This window comes from Chiroxiphia lanceolata, chromosome 22, assembly GCF_009829145.1.
Source record: "Chiroxiphia lanceolata isolate bChiLan1 chromosome 22, bChiLan1.pri, whole genome shotgun sequence".
Classification (NCBI taxonomy): domain Eukaryota; kingdom Metazoa; phylum Chordata; class Aves; order Passeriformes; family Pipridae; genus Chiroxiphia; species Chiroxiphia lanceolata.
In genome coordinates this window covers 1,261,170-1,278,102 of record NC_045658.1, presented here as the reverse complement: position 1 = coordinate 1,278,102, position 16,933 = coordinate 1,261,170, and the positions used below count along the sequence as shown (strand labels likewise).

General features: G+C 47.7%; 1 protein-coding gene across 13 annotated transcripts in view; it reads left to right on the top strand.

Moving 5' to 3' along the window:
* EIF4G3 (eukaryotic translation initiation factor 4 gamma 3) overlaps window positions 1–16,933 on the top strand; it is a 144,514-nt gene that overhangs the window by 57,628 nt on the left and 69,953 nt on the right. For 6 of the 13 annotated variants that reach the window (XM_032709249.1, XM_032709242.1, XM_032709243.1 and 3 more), the window contains 3 exons: window positions 9,344–9,439; window positions 10,730–10,843; window positions 14,275–14,307. In XM_032709249.1, the coding sequence (XP_032565140.1) occupies window positions 9,344–9,439; window positions 10,730–10,843; window positions 14,275–14,307 (243 nt within the window). The remainder of the gene's footprint in view (window positions 1–9,343; window positions 9,440–10,729; window positions 10,844–14,274; window positions 14,308–16,933) is intronic. The other 7 variants (XM_032709252.1, XM_032709253.1, XM_032709251.1 and 4 more) reach the window with 3 other exon arrangements.

Sequence of the window (16,933 nt, the reverse complement as noted above, 5' to 3'; positions counted from 1 at the left end):
AAATTTTTGGAGCTTTTCGTTGCGTTTTGGGGAAAAATAGGAGGAAAACTGCAAACCTGCTGATGCTCTGGAGGAGGGTCTGGGCTGACTGAGGTGGTGTTCCTGAGCACAAGTAATTGTCCTCAAAGTTCATGTTTTTGTTAAAATGGGACAGAATTTTAAAGGACAAGTGAAAGGTGCTTTGTGAACTCCAGGGTGTCTGTGCTGACGTTCCCAGCAGTGGAGGTGTTGGAATTCTGCCCCAGCACACACAGGCACACGTACACGCCTTGTTTTTGAGTATCTTTATTATAGAAAATACCAATTTCCCTAATTATGTGGTGGTCATTAGCCGCCCACCCCAGGCTGTGAGCCAGGTGCTGCAGCCAGGCAGGGCCTGGCAGTTCAGCCTCGGAAAGGAGCCAAGTAAACCCACGGCAGCAGTTCCAGATGTTCTGGGGTGATTTACAGGGACCTTCCCCGCGGCCTCGCGCCTTCGTCAGCACCAGTTCCAAACCCAGGCAGGTTCTGTGCTGATGGATTTAATAAAGGGGTGGCTCTGGGAGGGCACAGCCACTGGCAGGACATCTGTCCACCCCCATGGCTCAAAATCCCACTGGTTTCAGTATTCCAGCCTGGATCCTCCGCTGACCACGTCGCTGGGTCTGGAGCTGGGCATGGGCTGATCAGCTGGAGCTGACCTGGGAAGCAGGAGGGTTGTTCTTTCCTCCCCAGGCTGGGTGTCCTGTTTGCCTTTGCTCTGTGGTGAGGGATGGACACATCCAGGATTGCTGCTGAGAAAAGCACACCATCATGGAATGGTTTGGGTTGGAGAGACCTTAAAGCTCATCTGTCCTGAGTGTAGTCAGGACTAGGTCTGCCTTTAGAGCCACCCCTCATGCTGCTGGTTTGCAGGGGATTCTCAGAATCAAATAATGGAATCCCAGGATGGTTTGGGTTGGGAGGGACCTTAAAGCCCATCCAGTGCCACCCCCTGCCATGGACAGGGACACCCTCTGCTATCCCAGGTTGCTCCAAGCCCCATCCAACCTGGCCTTGGACACTTCCAGGGATGGGGCATCCTCTGGGAAATCCATTCCAGGGCCTCCCCACCCTCACAGGGAATTTCTCCCCAATATCCCATCTATCCCTGCCCTCTGGCAGTGGGAAACCATTCCCTCTTGTCCTGTCCCTCCATCCCTTGTCCCAGGTCCCTCTCCAGCTCTCCTGGAGCCCCTTTAGGCCCTGCAAGGGGCTCTCAGCTCTCCCTGGAGCCTTCTCTTCTCCAGGTGAACCCCCCCAGCTCTCCCAGCCTGGCTCCAGAGCAGAGGGGCTCCAGCCCTTGGAGCAGCTCCGTGGCCTCCTCTGGACTCGCTCCAGCAGGTCAGGAACAGGCATCTTGTGTCTGTGTTGCACAAACTGTCTTTGTCCAGGGAAGAGCAGAGCAGCTTTCCTTCACCACCTGCCCTCGGTGACAGTCTGATTATCCATGTTAAAGAAGGAAAAATACCTGTAGCTCTGTGGTTGTTCCTTGGGACTCAGTTTCCCTGTTCCTTTCTGTTCTGCCTGCTCAGATGGGTGACATTAAATCACACAAAGCCATAAAAAAGGTGGTTACCACTTTCTCAGGGCAGGTAATGAGACAGGTGATGTACCCCAGGACAAACTGCTGCAGAGGATGAAGGGTAGAGAGAAGTAATTCCTCCTGGGTCAGGATATTTGTATCCTTTTAAAGGCTGAGTTTAATCACAGAATTGTTTGGGTTGGGAGGGGCCTTAAAGCTCATCTTGTGGCAGGAGCACCTGCCACTGAAATGTTCATATTTACCAACACAAGGAATTCTCCTGAAGGCTGGGCTTATGGAAAAAGAGGGAATTAAACCAGTGTCCTTGTGAGAAGAAGGGCAGTGGTGATGCCAGCTGCTTCTTCTCTGCTTGTTTTACTTGTCTTCAGTTTGGTGAATCTCAAAAATCAGACAAGACACCTGGAGCTGACCTGGCATTTGAAAGGAATAGCTTTAGAAAAAACCTACATATTTAAATAAACTCACTGAACAAACACAGTTCCTGTTTACTCTTTGCTTCCACCCAAATCCAAACCTGGGAGTTTCCCAGTAAATCCCATGTGCAGAGACTTTGTCCCATGTCCCACCCTGGTCCCGTCCCAGCCCCTCCATCAGGACACCACAGGTGTTTGTAACTGTGTTAAAGTGAAAACTCTACATCTGCACGACCTGTCCAGTGTCAGAGAAGAGCTCTGGTCCTTTCATCACTGATTTTAATGGGACTTGGAATATTCCAAGTACCATATAAAATGTTTCCCACGTCCTGACGCACCTCCAGGGGAGCAGCACTGGCCTAAAGAGGCAAAAAAGTAAAAAACCCACATATTTTAATTTTACAAGCTGATTTCAGTGATTCTGGATAATTTGCAAATGAGCTGCTTCAAAAATGCAGCATTTCTGCTGTGGTGTGACCAAACCCCTGCGTGTTTGTACACATAGCTGTGAATGAGGACTGTGTTTAAGCAGAGTGACCTGAGGGGGTGTGTGATGATCTGCAGGTCAAGTGTCATTGTAATAAAGAAACATTTAGAGGGGAATTGTCCCTGTTTAGTGGTTTAATCGTTGTTGTGCTATTTTTAAAGCTGAGATAATTCGCAGGAGTAGTGGGAAATTATGCTTTATGCATTATTTGAGAGGCTGCTGTGTAGGAAAGGCCGAAATGAATAAATTTAACAATTTAGGTTTCTCCATCATCATTTCTAATATTTGCAGATGAGCTGGAGTTACATGTTACAGATACTCTGGATTTTTTTCTGCCATACACAAATTTTCACATCATACCCATTGCAGCTTCCAAGCCTGTTTTGCTGCCTGCAGAGCACCCCAGGGAGGACAAAGAGAGATTGATTTGAATTATCTGGTTGCCAAAACAGTAAAATACAAATATGTCCAAAAGAAGTGCAGGTGTTGAGTGATGCCCTGTCTGTGGTCAGGTGCAGGTGAAGGGGCTGATCCTGGGCATCTCCAGAGCTCTGAGAGTCACAAAGGGATTTATTTTGTCCACTGCCAACATATTGATTTAGGTCAAAAGCTGCTTCACCTCCTCTGCTGCAGCCCCTGGGAGGGTGGTAAAGCCAGGGAGAGCAGGACCCTGCTCATCCCTTTCCCTTGATGTTCCTGAGGCAGCACCAGGATGGAAAATGAGCCTTTCATTGCCCACGTGTCTGTGGGCTGTGGAGATTCTGGGCTGTTCTGGGATGCTCTGGCTGCGGCTGTTATCTCTGCCTTGCAATAACACAGCTTTTCATATCAGATAAAAAACATAATCTTGCTGTAACATTGAGTCTTTGGAAGTTTGAACCATTTTCCCTGGAAGGCAGTGCAGGAACAGGAGCAGCTGCCTTTGGGGAGGCTGGAAAAGCTGCTTCTCCCAACACTGAGTTAGTGCTGATACACCTTTATTAAAATCCAGGCCAGTCAGAAACCAAAGCTGCAGGGGAAATAAAGGAGCTGGGTGTGAGGAGGGGCTGAGGAGCTGCTGCTCCAGCCTGCCTGAGTTCATTAGGGAGAAATGAAGATACAGGGTTTAAATTATAATCCTCTTTACTTTCTAAGGGCTGAATGCTGAGATTTCACTCGTTGGGTCCTGGAGGGCTGCAGTTGTTCGGGTTCCAGTGATTGAGTTATCACACAAGATTGGAGGCTGTGGGAGGGCAGAGCCAGCCCAGCTCGACAGAGAAATGAAGATTCAGAACTAAAAGCCACTGTCCTTGCTGTGGCATCATTCCACACGTGTGAGGCAGGGGATGGGTTGTGCTGCTGCGGCGACTTCTTCACCTGCACCCGAGGCCAAATTCCTGCTGCCCAGGCCATTGACCCAGGGGAAGAGTCTCCAAGAGCAGCCTCAAGGGCTGGTGCATCAGCACAGCCCGTCCCACGTTCCCTTTGTGGTTTTACTCGAGGAAAATAGTTCAGCAGCTGGAATGAAAACAGAGTCTGGTTGTTAAAAACAGGGACACAAAGGGAACACCCGGGCAGGGATCCTCCTCTCCTGTGCCTTCCCCCAGGGGCAGCTGCCTTTGGTCTCAGGGGCTTGTGTGAGGAAGAATTTATAAATTTAGGGATAGGATCCCTTAGTAGAAGAAGACTGAGTGTTCCTCTAAGTGCCCAGCTGGGGGGTTTGGATCAATATTTAGCATTTAACTGGGTCAGGGAATGGCTTGGGAAAAGATCAGTGCTGTGCAGAGGTACCTGTTCAGCAGGAGAAATGGGGGTGGGTGGGTGGGTCTTTTGAGGAAAAAACTGGATCTCACAACAGCTTTTTCCTATTTTCAACCTGTCCATATTTTTTGTATTTTATTTCTCAACATAAAAGAGTAAAAAGGTATTTTTTAAAATATGTGTGGTGGCCCTTTTGGTGGGTTTTTAGCTGGTTTTTTTCCATTTGTTAGTGCAGTGATATATGAAATATAATGACATATAAACCACTTGGGCAAGATACCATAAAAATATGGTATTATTTCTTTTCAAGCTCCACACTGGGCAGGAAAAAAGCCCTTTGGGACTCTCTGGGACATGCAAGGGCTGCCTGTGGCCCCAGCACACCCCTCATGTTGTTCTGAAGTGTTTTCCTTGCTGTCCCGTTCCTCCCCAGGGATTAAAGCTTTGTGCTGATGTGCAGTGGTGCTGGAGTTCTCCCCACCCAGGAGCCCAGTGGCTGTGCTGGTGTTACTGGGAAGTGACTGGGAGTGTGAAGGTTCCCCCAAGGTCACAGCGGGAGCAGCAGCAGAGCTCCTGAGTCACGGTCATGTGTCGGAGCTGCAGGTCCAGTTCTCCTCCTCGTGTGTAACTCCATAAATATAGACCCAGCCAGCCTCTTCCCTGAGTCAGGAGAGGGCTCAGGAACTGGGATTAACCCCTTCCCACACCACCCCAGCCTCAGGAGGGGACACTGTTCTGCCTGGAGGTGGAAGAGTTTTGTTTCCAAAAAAATTTTCCAGAGGCAGAGCTGCGTGACTCAGCTTTTGTGAGGCTGGTGTGTGTACTTTGCCTGTTTATTCCCAGGACAGGCAGTCCCGAGGGAGTCATGTTACGCAGCAGGCTCAGTGTTTATTAACCAGCTCGGGGACTGAGCTAAGAATAACTTTTTTTCAGTTGTTTTGTTGATAGTGATTATTTTTTTCTTGCTTAGCACAGCAGCACCCGAGGTAGAAACAGCCCAGAGAGAGGGTTTTCCCAGCAAGTTGTGGGAATATTAAACTCTCAGCTATTATCACCTTCCTCCCCCCGCCACCAGCCACAGCTGAAATACAAAATCAGGGAAGGGAGAGCTTGAAGGGGAGCAAATAGCTGTGTGTCCAAGTGGAGCAGCTCAGCAGCACTTCTGTGAACTCCAGGGATTCAGTCCAGCCTTTAGATGCTTCAGAACCAACACTTGCTGCAGAGTGGTGCTTCCTTCCCTGCCTTCCCCTCCCCAGGGGTTTATTTAGGGGATTTTCGGAGCGTTTCCTTGCTGATCTCTTCATCCCCTCACTCCATCCTCAGCATTCCAGCCCTGGAGCCCTGTATTGCCACGTGACTGCACGTGACCACCTTACTTTCTGTTCCTATTTAGCTGCTTGGCAGAGAAAAGGTCCCTTGGACAGATGAATAGATGCAATGCTTTAATCAGCTGATGGGGCTGAAAAGCCGCAGAAGGCTGTGATTTATTCTCTTGGATCTTTGATAATTTATTTAGGCTCCCACAGTCTTATATGTGAAGTTAATACCTGCAGAAATTTATAAACCACTTTTCCCCTCCCTTTTATTCCCCCCTGTTACGTTTCTAACACAAATACCAGTTAAGGCAAAACCTCGCTATGGTTTGAAACATGCTGGGCAGAAGTGTTTGTTGTTGTGCAATAGTTGTAAAACATGTTTATTTAGGTGGTGTTTGTGGTCTGCAGTGCAGTTTGTGTTGCACTTGTTCCTTAGGGCAGAGTTGTGACCTCGCACCCACAGCGGTCACTTGTCCACAGCCACCTTGTTTGGTGACACCTTAATAGCAGAAACCCTTCAGTGGCCACAACTTAAGCCTTTATGTGGCTTTTTTCTTTATTTTTAACTTAATACTCTGTTTATTCTGGTAGGGTTTAAACACCAGGGGAAGTGTAACACCGGGCTGTGTCATCCTGTCGGCCCCCAGTGTCAGAAGTGACGTGTCACCAGTGAGGGGGTGCCTTTGGCACTGTGTCCAAATGCCTGGTTTATGGCCTTGCTGCTGAAACTCAAAGCTTTTTAGGCTCAGTGATAGCTGTGCTTCTTTTCTTTCACATTTCCTTTGGCTTGGGTGATTAAAAAAACCCTGGGGCTGTTTTGGAGGTGGGATTTTGGGCCAGCATTAATACTTGAGTTAGGCTTTGGGAATTAGATGACTTAGGCTTTGCTCTGTCACATACAATTTAAGCCTGAAGAAAACATGTTTTCATGACCCTGAAGGCAGGGGAGAATAGTAGATATTCCCTTCTCTTGTTGCTGAGGTGCTGTGGGAGCAGCAGTTTGGGATGAGGTCTCACCTCTTGACACACACAGCTGGAGGCACAAGGAGCTCCCATTCAGCTGATCCATTTATTGATATTATCTATTCATAATATTTCCTGTCACCCACCTTGTGTGCTCACTGCTGGCTGGTGGAAGAGATACAAGAGGGAGTGGCTTTAAACTGGAAGAGGGCAGGATTAGGTTGGATATTAGGAAGAAATCCCTCCCTGGGAGGGTGGTGAGGCCCTGGCACAGGTTGCCCAGAGAAGCTGTGGCTGCCCCATCCCTGGAAGTGTCCCTGGGAGTGTCCAAGGCCAGGTTGGATGGGGCTTGGAGCAACCTGGGCTAGTGGAAGGTGTCCCTGCCCATGGCAGGGGGTGGGATGAGTTGGGCTTTAAGGCCCCTCCCAACCCAACCCATTTTAGGATTCTGTGACACAAAGAGCAGCATCAGGACCCTGTGCAAGGTGCGTGGACTGACAGCAATCCACTGATTCTCCAAGGAGAGAGGCCCTAATCTCACATTGGGCAGAGATCCCAGGTGCACAAAGTCAGCAGCAGGATCCTACAAATGCAGGACAACTTCTAGAGGCTGTGGATGAAAAGACACTGGAGCTCCCTGTGCCTTGTCGTTCTGCACCACTGAAGAGCTCTGGTACATCCTTTGTAGGCATCGACACCTCCAGCTCCAGCACAGTCAAACCTGGCAAATAAAAGGGGGAAATAGTTGATGTTGCATCTGACATCTCAAAAATAAAAAGCATTAGAAGACTTCTTTCAAATTAGTTGTTAGCATGAATTAGTTTTTGGCAGTGGTAAGGACGGAGGGAAGGGCTGGCTGGAGAGGATCCGATCAGCTGAGCTCCTGGAGAGGAGGGACAGGGAAAACCTGCCCTGCTCACCTGTCAGAGGCTGTGCAGGGGCTGATCAAAGCTTTTAATTGCTCCTGAGCCAGAGACTGTGCTGCTGTGTTGGTATAAACCCCTACAGAATAACATTCTCCAGGTAAATACCCTGCCCAGTGTGTTTGGTGTCCTCACAGCACAGATCTGGTGGTGTACTTGGAGACTTGCATTTTTATCTTCATTTTGACCCACAAAGCAATCAGGGAATCGGGTAGAAAACAACAGAAGGTCCTGCTTGCTTAGTTTGGGTGGTAGTAACAGTGTCCTCACATCTCTGTGGAGTTGTGTGTAAGTTTTACTCTTTAAAAAGCAGTTTGAGTGCGGTCCCAAAGAAGGAATAGGAGGTGTTGCAGCAGTTGGTGTTTAGGATGGGATCTTTTTGGACTGCACTCAGTCCCCTCATCCCCTCTGCCACATTTTTTATTTGTTTTTGTTTTATTTTTCCTTCTTTTTTTTCCCGAGGCTGGGAAATTCCTGGTCAGATTGTTTCTAAACTGTATTTTCATTTACTTTGTGTTACATTTTGATGGTTGGGGATTAGTTGGGGGTTTTATGTCTAGGGATGGAAAAGAAGGAAAAAAAGACTTAACACAGATTGTCCCCTGTGCTGGGCACAGCCAGGGCACCTCCAGCCCCGGGGACACCACTGGGACCCTCCAAACAAGGAGGACCCGGAGGGGCTGGAGCGTGTGCAGGGAAGGGAAGGGAGCTGGGAAGGGGCTGGAGCAGCAGGAGCGGCTGAGGGAGCTGGGGGGGCTCAGCCTGGAGAAAAGGAGGCTCAGGGGGGACCTTCTGGCTCTGCAACCCCCTGACAGGAGGAGGAGCCGGGGGGGGAGTCGGGCTCTGCTTCCAGGGAACAAGGGACAGGAGGAGAGGGAACGGCCTTGAGTTCAGGTTGGATATTAGGGAAGATTCCTTCATGGAAAGAGTGATCAGGCACTGGCACAGGTTGCCCAGGGTGGAGTCACCATCCCTGGAGGTGTTAAATATGTGTGGATGTGGCCTTTGGGGATATGGTTTAGTGGTGGCCTTGGCAGTGCTGGGGAAGGGTTGGACTCGAAGATCTTGGAGGGCTTTTCCAACCTTAATGATTCTGTGATTCTTGAAAGCAAAGACTGTGTCAGGCTGCTGGCTGGGTGTTGTGCCACTACAATAATAACTGTTTAAAAAAATAATATAGTAAGTTTTAATGTTTTTGTTCAAAAAGAAAGAGGAAAAAGGCGCTCTGAAAAGTTATTTCCAAATGTCTCATTAAAAGGCATCATCAGCAGAACTCCACAGCCCCAGTTTATTGTTACTCTGGGCAAACAACACTGGGGAGAGCATCTGGTGGCATAAATTGTTATAGCCCATGGAAATGGGTGGAACTAGGAAAAATTTTCAGAGCCCATGATGTGCCTGTAGCCATGGCCTGCCTTCCATCTGGGATGATTTCGGGCCCTTCACTGCACTGGAGATGCTTTAATGGCTTCTGGTGAATCCACTCGAGGTTGTTTCTCACTTTTGCCTGATTTTGGAGGATTAATTGACCCTCTCTGCAGTTCATGCTTTCCTTGACAGCCAGCTCAGAGGAGGATTTTGGCAATCCTCTGTGTGTGGTCAGGGGTTTGGACACACAGGGTTTAGAGTTGGGTTGATGTTTCTCTTTGCTTGTTTTTTGCTGCGGCGCTTGGGGAGCTCACTTAATAAACAGTAGTAGACTCTGGCTGACATAATAATGAGTAAGTAACTGGTACTTCCTTAACAGTAGTAAGCTACTACTGTGAGAGATAGCATTGAAAACTTAGTTGGGTCCTTGTTGAAGGTTTGTCCATTGCGATCGTGTCGTCTTTATCTCCATGTCAATCACTCCATATGATAACATGTTCCATTCTTATCTTTGGGGATGAATCATTGAATACACTCATTTTATATTGATTTTTCTTGTTCCCTGGCAGGCTCCTTACCCCTCAGGACAGAATGCAGCTCCAACCACATTGGTGTACCCTCAAGCCCCTCAAACAATGAACACCCAGCCTCAGACCCGCTCGCCGGTAAGGAGCCCACGGCAGCGTTTCCTCCTGTTCTTTCTTCCTCGTTGGTGTGTTTCTCTGTCTGTGTGTGTCTGTAGCACATGGCTGGTTCTCTGAAAAGCCCATTTTACTGACCTGGAAGCACATTCCGAATGGCAAACCTTGCCTGAGTTTTTCAGACACTGTCCTGGTAGGGTAATTTTCCTTCTAACATGGCTGAAGAAGCGATGGAGGGATTCTCATCTACTTCAAATAACATAATTTATTTTTAGCCTAGTTACTTTCAGGTTCACTTCATTGTAGAGTTCAGGTTCATTCCCAGAATCTTTCTCTTTTCTTCTTTTTTTTTTCTTTTTATTTTTTCTTTAGGGAAGTGTTTTGTACAGGGATAGACCAGAGATCAAACACCAGCAGTTCTCTGCAGCAGCACTCAGTGTCCAGTGGCTCTGGGCATTGCTCCCAAATCAGTGCTACTGATCAAGTCTAACCCTGGAGGTTCTCACATGTGACCTAGAGCTTCTGTGTACTCAGATCTTTTTGTGCTGAGCCCCTTTTTCATCCAACTTTAGGTCTGATTGTCCTCCATGTTCTATTTTTTTGAGGTGTGTGTTTATTGTGATACCGCTCTGCTGTTGTAGGACTTTGGTTCCCCAAGCCAGGCTCTTTCTGGGGAATCTCTGCTCATAGTACAGCTCCACATGATGTTAGGAGACCCTCCTAAGCAGAGGCTTAGCCCAGCTTCTGGAGGCGTGGTGGCTTCCCATCACCACGTCCCGAGCCTCCGTCAGTGGAGGGAGCACAATCCCGTGTCCTGTGTCGTGACACCTTCGGGTCACTGCCCCCTGTTCCCTCCCCAACATTCTTCTCTTCCTAGAGTAAGGCAAATGCTGCTGAAGCAAAGTGAAAGCCTCCAAGACAGAGTAGTTTGTCCACAAAACAGGTATAAATAGTTGTACACGGGGCAAGAACCCCTGGTGTGCAGCCACACCAATGTGCTGGCCCGGCTCCTGGAGGTTCCCCTCCAGGACAGTCAGTCCAGGAGGGTTTGTTCTGAGGCCCATGAACCTCTGTGCTGATAAATGAGCCAATTAACACCAATTTTAGAGTTCTGTGGTGTGGACAGCTGGGAATTTGTCCTTAGTGCCCCATTCTGATCAGTAATGCAGGACACAGCTGGTAAAACCTCTTTCCTCAGTAAGTATAATCACCTTTTTTCTTTAATTATTGCAAAGCACAGCTAAATTGGTGTGGTTAGAACTGGAGCAAAAACCTGACTGAAGAGCTGCATCTCTAAACCAGTTTTTTTGACAGCCCAGCAGAACAGTGCCAATACATTGCACAGACAACTGGAAGAGGAGGAAGGTTTTGGAACAGAGTCCGGTTTACAGGTCCCTGGCTGGAAGAGGCTGGATAAAATACTGCATTGTAAGCAATATAACAAACTGTACTCCTTCTTGCAGGCAATTGTGCCCATGGCACCGTTTTTATTTCTTCCTTTCTTTATTTATTTTTATTTTTTACCACATCTTTTTGTTGGCTACAGAAATGCACTGATTTTGCTTCTTTGCTGAGAGCACGAGCTGCCGTGGCAGCCTCTGCCAGGTGAGGTGGTGACAAAGGTCCCAAGGTGACACAAGGGCCCAAACTGAGTTACAGCTGGGGGGGTCTGACCTGAGGTAGGACAGAGACCAGGGCTCCTTGGGGTTTGTCACTCCACAGAGAGCACCTGGAGGAAATTCAGCCAGAAAACACCAAATTGTAGGGGTTTGGCCCCGTTCCTGAGGAGATCTCGAGGAAGGATTTTTGTCTGCAGCCATCAGGCGTTTTTTTCTATTTTTTTGAGCTCTCCTGTGTGCAGGTTTTGCCATCTGCTCTGCTGTGACCATCTCCACCTCATGACTAAAAGCTGCTCCCACCCATCGCATCTCATTCCACCTCCCACCCCAAAGCAAATGCAAGACTGGCCCGGGCCTGAGCTACTCCTGCATTTTGTTCTAGGCTTGATTTATTTGGTTTTTTTTAATTTAATTATTATTCTATTTTTATTTCTTTTTTAACCATCCTTTTTGGTGGTGAGGGCAGGGTGAGGAGGGGACGAGGAGGGTGGTTTTGCCATCCCTGGGCTCCCACAGCACAGCCCCGTGTGGGCCAGGATTGATCCCAGCCCCACTTCCTGGGGGACTGGAGCTTCCTCCATCCCGTCCTGCATCTGAGGGCCGTTGGAATTGCAGAGCTCAGGCTTTGCTGCTCCTCCCAGGACAGCAGCCTTTGCAATCCAACTGGCTTCATGTTTGCTCCCCGCTCGCATCGCTCCCAGTAGCGGGAATGGCAAAGTGCAGCTCCAGCTGGGGAAGGAAAACGAAATCCAGGTCCTTCAGCACTGCTGAAAGTTATCCGTGCTCTCCTGGCCATTCCAGCCCTGAGCACCAGGGGATTTAAACACAAACTGTCCAATTCTAGGAGTTCTGCCCAAAAAAAGACGTGCTGGAGAGGGTGTTTGAGCGATCCAGGAGGGGTGTGAGGTGTGGGCCAACACCCCCAGGGAGAGAACATTCCCTGTGCCCACAGAGGACTGTAGGGAATGAGGGCGCAGGAAGGTTGGACCCAGGATTTATAAAGTTTTCCTGTCTACTGTCTTCATCAAACAGAGAAAAAACGACCCCAAGTGTGAATTTTAATCGGAGCCAGCAGTGACTACAGTTTGTTCTGTTGCTTACAGCTACTAATAGGAATAATTCCTATCAACCTGAATTATTTAAATAAAAAGTCAAGAGCCAGTGGTGACCAGTGCAAAATAGATGAGGCATTTTTCACTAACTTGGAGCTTTTATTTAATTTCTTTATTTTTTTCTTATAACACATTACTTTCCACCACAGAGTATATTCTAGCTTCTTCAGATACAAACTTCCAGCTCCTGCCTTAAGCACAGTGAGAACAAATCTTCTCTGTGGAACAGGGATGGGAGAGGTGCTTTGGCCCTGAAGCGAAGCAGCACAAGGTTTTTGCACCCCATCATTCTCTTTTTGGGTAGTTTTTTTTTCACTGGTGTGTAGCACAGAGTGTGTCACCCCATGGAAAGGCTCACTCCTTCCAGGGGTCCCTGAGTCCCTTGTCCCAAGACATTTGAGCTGGTCTGGGGGAGTTCTTCAGGGAAATAGGGACTTCAAGTGCTTTTACCTCCTGAGACTCATCCAGGTGCCTGTTTCTCCTCATCCACAGAGCCACTGTCCTCTTCCCACCTGGAGCCTCAGGAGGACGCTGGGAGGCTCTGAGTCCTTCTCTTTTATTAAAATTAAAATTTAGCTTTTTAGTCTTACAAGGTGACCAGGCTTTGCTTTTTTATTCTTTAATCTAAAGCTTAGGGAAAATTTTCCAGGGTGAAAAAACTATTTGGTGAGCCAGTGCAGGTCATTCTTTATAAACCCTTGTGCCAGAAACGTGTGTGCATTCGAATTCACTCCTTTCTGAAGGGTTTTATGACTCTCCACCCAAGAGTCACCGTGAGGTGAAGGCAGAAGGAATATATAAACACCAGTACTAGCAGTTCTTGGAAATCTTAGACCTAGGCAATTAAAGTGTTTATAAAGGAAAAAAATCAGCTGGGCCAGTGGATATTTATACTTTGCTTCATGTTTGATGGCATTAAAATAGATGGAAGGGCTGCATGTGAACCCTGGCCCACTTTTCCTTACAGAAAAACCCTCTTATTAAGAAAACCAATAATTAATAGCCAGTTTTGATCACTGTTCTCAGGCAGAAATGAAACCACAGTGAGTCCCTGAATGAGCAGAGATGGGCTGTACCATGTGTCTTAAGTCACTGAGCCATCATAGTAGAGGCACATGATGGGGAAAATCCACTCTGGATCACTAGTTTTGATTGTTCCAGTAATTATTGGAGCTCTTATCAATAGGTTTTCCTGCTCTCATCATGCTCATTGCACTGAGAATTAAAGGTTTCAACACCTAACTCAGCTCTGGAAGAAGACACTTTGTCATCTTTATTTATATTTTCCATTTCTTGCATTCATTTTTATTTCTATTTTAACAATCAATTCCTTATTGGGAAATGCTTTGAATGTTGACTGAGCATGTTCAACTGGGATTATTTTCCTCCGTGTTTAACCCAAGTGAGTGGGAAGTGACTCAGTAGCCTGAGCTCAGGGCTGGGAACCAGGACCTCCTGTTCTCCAGCCGGGCTCCACTGCAGATGTCCTTCAGTGGGGACACCATGGGATAACCTGGTCCTTGTCTTTCAGAGGGGGTGACAAATCCCACTCGTTAAGGAGGGGGTTGTTGTGATCCTGATGGAGAAAAACAAGCTGGAAATGAAGGAAAAGGGGGTGTATGTGCAAGGAATTGCTGCTCTTTGCCCTGCAGGGATGTCCCACAGCCCCTGGCTGGCAGGTCACTACCTGTGCCTGGCTCTTCCCTGCTCCCCAGCCATGAGTGTCCATCCTCAATCCTTCAAATACCCGGAACGGCTGAGTCCAGCTGCTTTAACCATTTCCCTCCACTTTAAACAGTTTCCAAACCTCCACTGCTGCTTGTTTTAAGTTGTTTGTTTTGGTTTTTTTTTTTGGTTTCATGTTCTTTTCTCAGGCAGGGTAAGGAATGCCTGCATCCCTCCACTAGAGTGCCTGTAGGATCCCGGGAGCTGCTCCTCCCAGCTCCCATGTCCATCTGACACCTCGGTCCCTGTCTGTCGCTGTCCTGCAGCAAAGCTTTTGAGTGTGTCGTTGTTATTTTATTTTCTGTGGGTTTATTTTGCATAGACTGTGACATTTTGGTTCGTTGTGGTGTTTCTGACTCTTTGTGCCTTTCCTTTTGTGTTTGTTTCTCCCGCCTTTCCTCAGTTTGCAGCGGGGCCTCGACCTGCCCATCACCAGGTACAGTACCTGCCCCTTCGTTATCACCCTGCACTAATTGCCTGGGGGGGTTTGGGGGTGGAGGTGACTCACCTACTAACTCAGAGTGGAGGAAACCACCCCTTAGTAGCTACTAGCACCTGCATAACCCTCTAACGAGCTGCCTGCAACGCTGAGTAACACAACTCACAAGTGGGGTCACTGCTCCCATGAACCACCCCCTTCTACAGGGAAGGAGAACCTGTAGGGATCCTTGCCAGGTATTTGGGAGATTTTTTTTTTGCCTTCTCACATCACTAGAAACTTTTTCTGGATATTTCCCAAACTGATCAGTGGATTAAGTTGCCTGAAGATGTCAACTGAGAGAATCCTGCTTTTCCAACTGGGAGCAAAGCAAACGACTTCCCAGTCGCCACGTTTGCTGTGTGATACACCTGGTTACCTGTTACCATTGCACTGCTCAGTGTCATTATTGCTTGGCCCATGAAGGCCAGACATGTAGGAATCTTTTAGTATTCCTGTAGCATGACTTGGACTTTGTAAAGAACCACTCCATTAATAAGAGTAAGGATTGGGAATAGCTCTGGCACCTGAAGCTCAGGGGTGGCAGAATTACCCTGCGGACCTCTCTGGTGTCAGGACAGACACACAGGTCCCTCTGTCCTAGTCAGGGTGTCTACAATTATCTTTTCTATCAGCTCCCCCATTCATCTTTGCCAAAACTCTTTCCCCTGGGAAGTGATGTTGCTGCTTCTTGTAGCTTTGGAGGGGACAGAGGTGGTACTGTTGGGTGGGAAAGAGGAACAGAGGTGTGACAAGAGCAGGAAAGCTCTCCCAGATTGGGTTGTTTCCATGACATTCTTGGCTTGGAAGGAGCAGGTTGTTTCCATCGAGTTAATAGGAAAAAAAAATCCCATTAACTCCAGTGGTGTCAGGGCAGGGGCTCGAGCCAAGGAAGGTTTGTTCCAGGAGGGTAATTTTGTTCTTACTTTGCTCCTGTTACTGAGCAGTTAAATGTAGGGATGAGCATTGTGAGGATAGTTGTGTCTCAGGCAAGCAGGTAAGTGTTAGGTGGGCACAGACACCTGAAAAACATCATCATCCTTGTTCCTTCCACCTCAGGGAGCAGCGTGGGGGCCGTGGGAGCCATCCAGAGCAGGGCAAAAAAGGGCTGAAAGAGTGAAACTGGACATTTGCACTTGTTTGCTCACAGGCAAAGCTCATGGGAGAGAGAAAGGAGTGATTTCTGTGCGTGGCTGGGATGACTTGGCCAGGAGTACTGGAGGAATGTTTGCAGGACAGCTGGGACACGAGGGGAATGCCAGGATTAGGATCTTGTTTAGATACTTCTGTTCTTGATCTTAACTTCAGGTCTGTGTTTACTGAAAATCCATCACTGCTCTGAAACTCCTCAGTTCTTTCATAGGTCATTACTAAGGCACTGGATATATTCAGTGTGAGCCAGTTAATATTCCCCTAAAATGTCCTGAGCTCACTGAGAGCAGGTTTTGGCCCAGGAGTCTGGAGGCAGCACAGCCTTGGACAAAATACTTCAGCAGCCAGTGGCTTTACTGGTGGGACTCTGCCACCAGTCTGTCAGAATTTGATCTAAAACTTGCCTTTGAACCCCGTTCTGACCCTGCCTGCAGGTTAAAACTTGTGATTTCCAAGTGTTTTCCCAATTTTATCACAGATTTTTGACTCCGTTACATTCGAATCTGCTTATAATTATCTCCAAGAAGCTGTCACCACTGGAAACACATTCCAGGCTTTATTCCCAGTTGCATCTGTCATGTGCTGGATCAGGATAGGCACAGAGAAACCCAGGCTCTAGATGTTTATTTCTTTTAATCCAAAACTCTCCACCCCTGGTGTGGATTGGGGGTGGACAGAGGGATTTTGGTCACCACCAGTGCAGGAGGGTCATGGCTTCGTCCCAAACCCAACACTCAGAGGATGCTCAAGACCAACATGTTTAAACTGTGTAATGTAAGAAGAGGGGTCCAGACTGAGATTTGTAACCTAAAATGTGCTCGGTAAGTAAATTGGCTGTAGCAGGGTTAATATTTGTTGCAACACCTCAAAATGCCCTTTGAAGGCAGAGGCAGCACCATTGTTGCAATTCCCCATGTCCATCCCAGTGGGATTTTATTAACATGGGCCTCCTATTGATTCTGGGTCTCTTTCAGGCAAATAATGGATTGTTCTTTAATGTTATTGCCTGAAATTATTAGCTCTTAAAGTACTCAAATTAGCATGATTTAAGCACCTGAAGTTGAACGGCAGCTTTATAGGCAGGTTTTTTTCCAGCTGGGAATTCCTGTCCTGTGTTGGATAGTTATAGTTGGTGGAGCCAGTTAATGCTGGAGAAAGCGTGATCACATTCTGTACAAGAGAAAATATTAGAGATTTAGGGTGTTACAGTAAAAGTGGATGAAGTGAAATGAAATAGCAGCAGGAGTTGTGATTAAAAGTTAAACGTGTATCAGTTATCCCTGATTCCCAGATTACACACTGAGAATCTGCTGGAAAACTTCACTTTATAGGAGAAAAAAACCAGACCCTGCAAAGTGTTTTGGGCAGTATTTCTAATACACTGTCAGCTTGTGTTCTTCCTGAAATGGCCTCAGCTCCTCTCTGCCTGAGA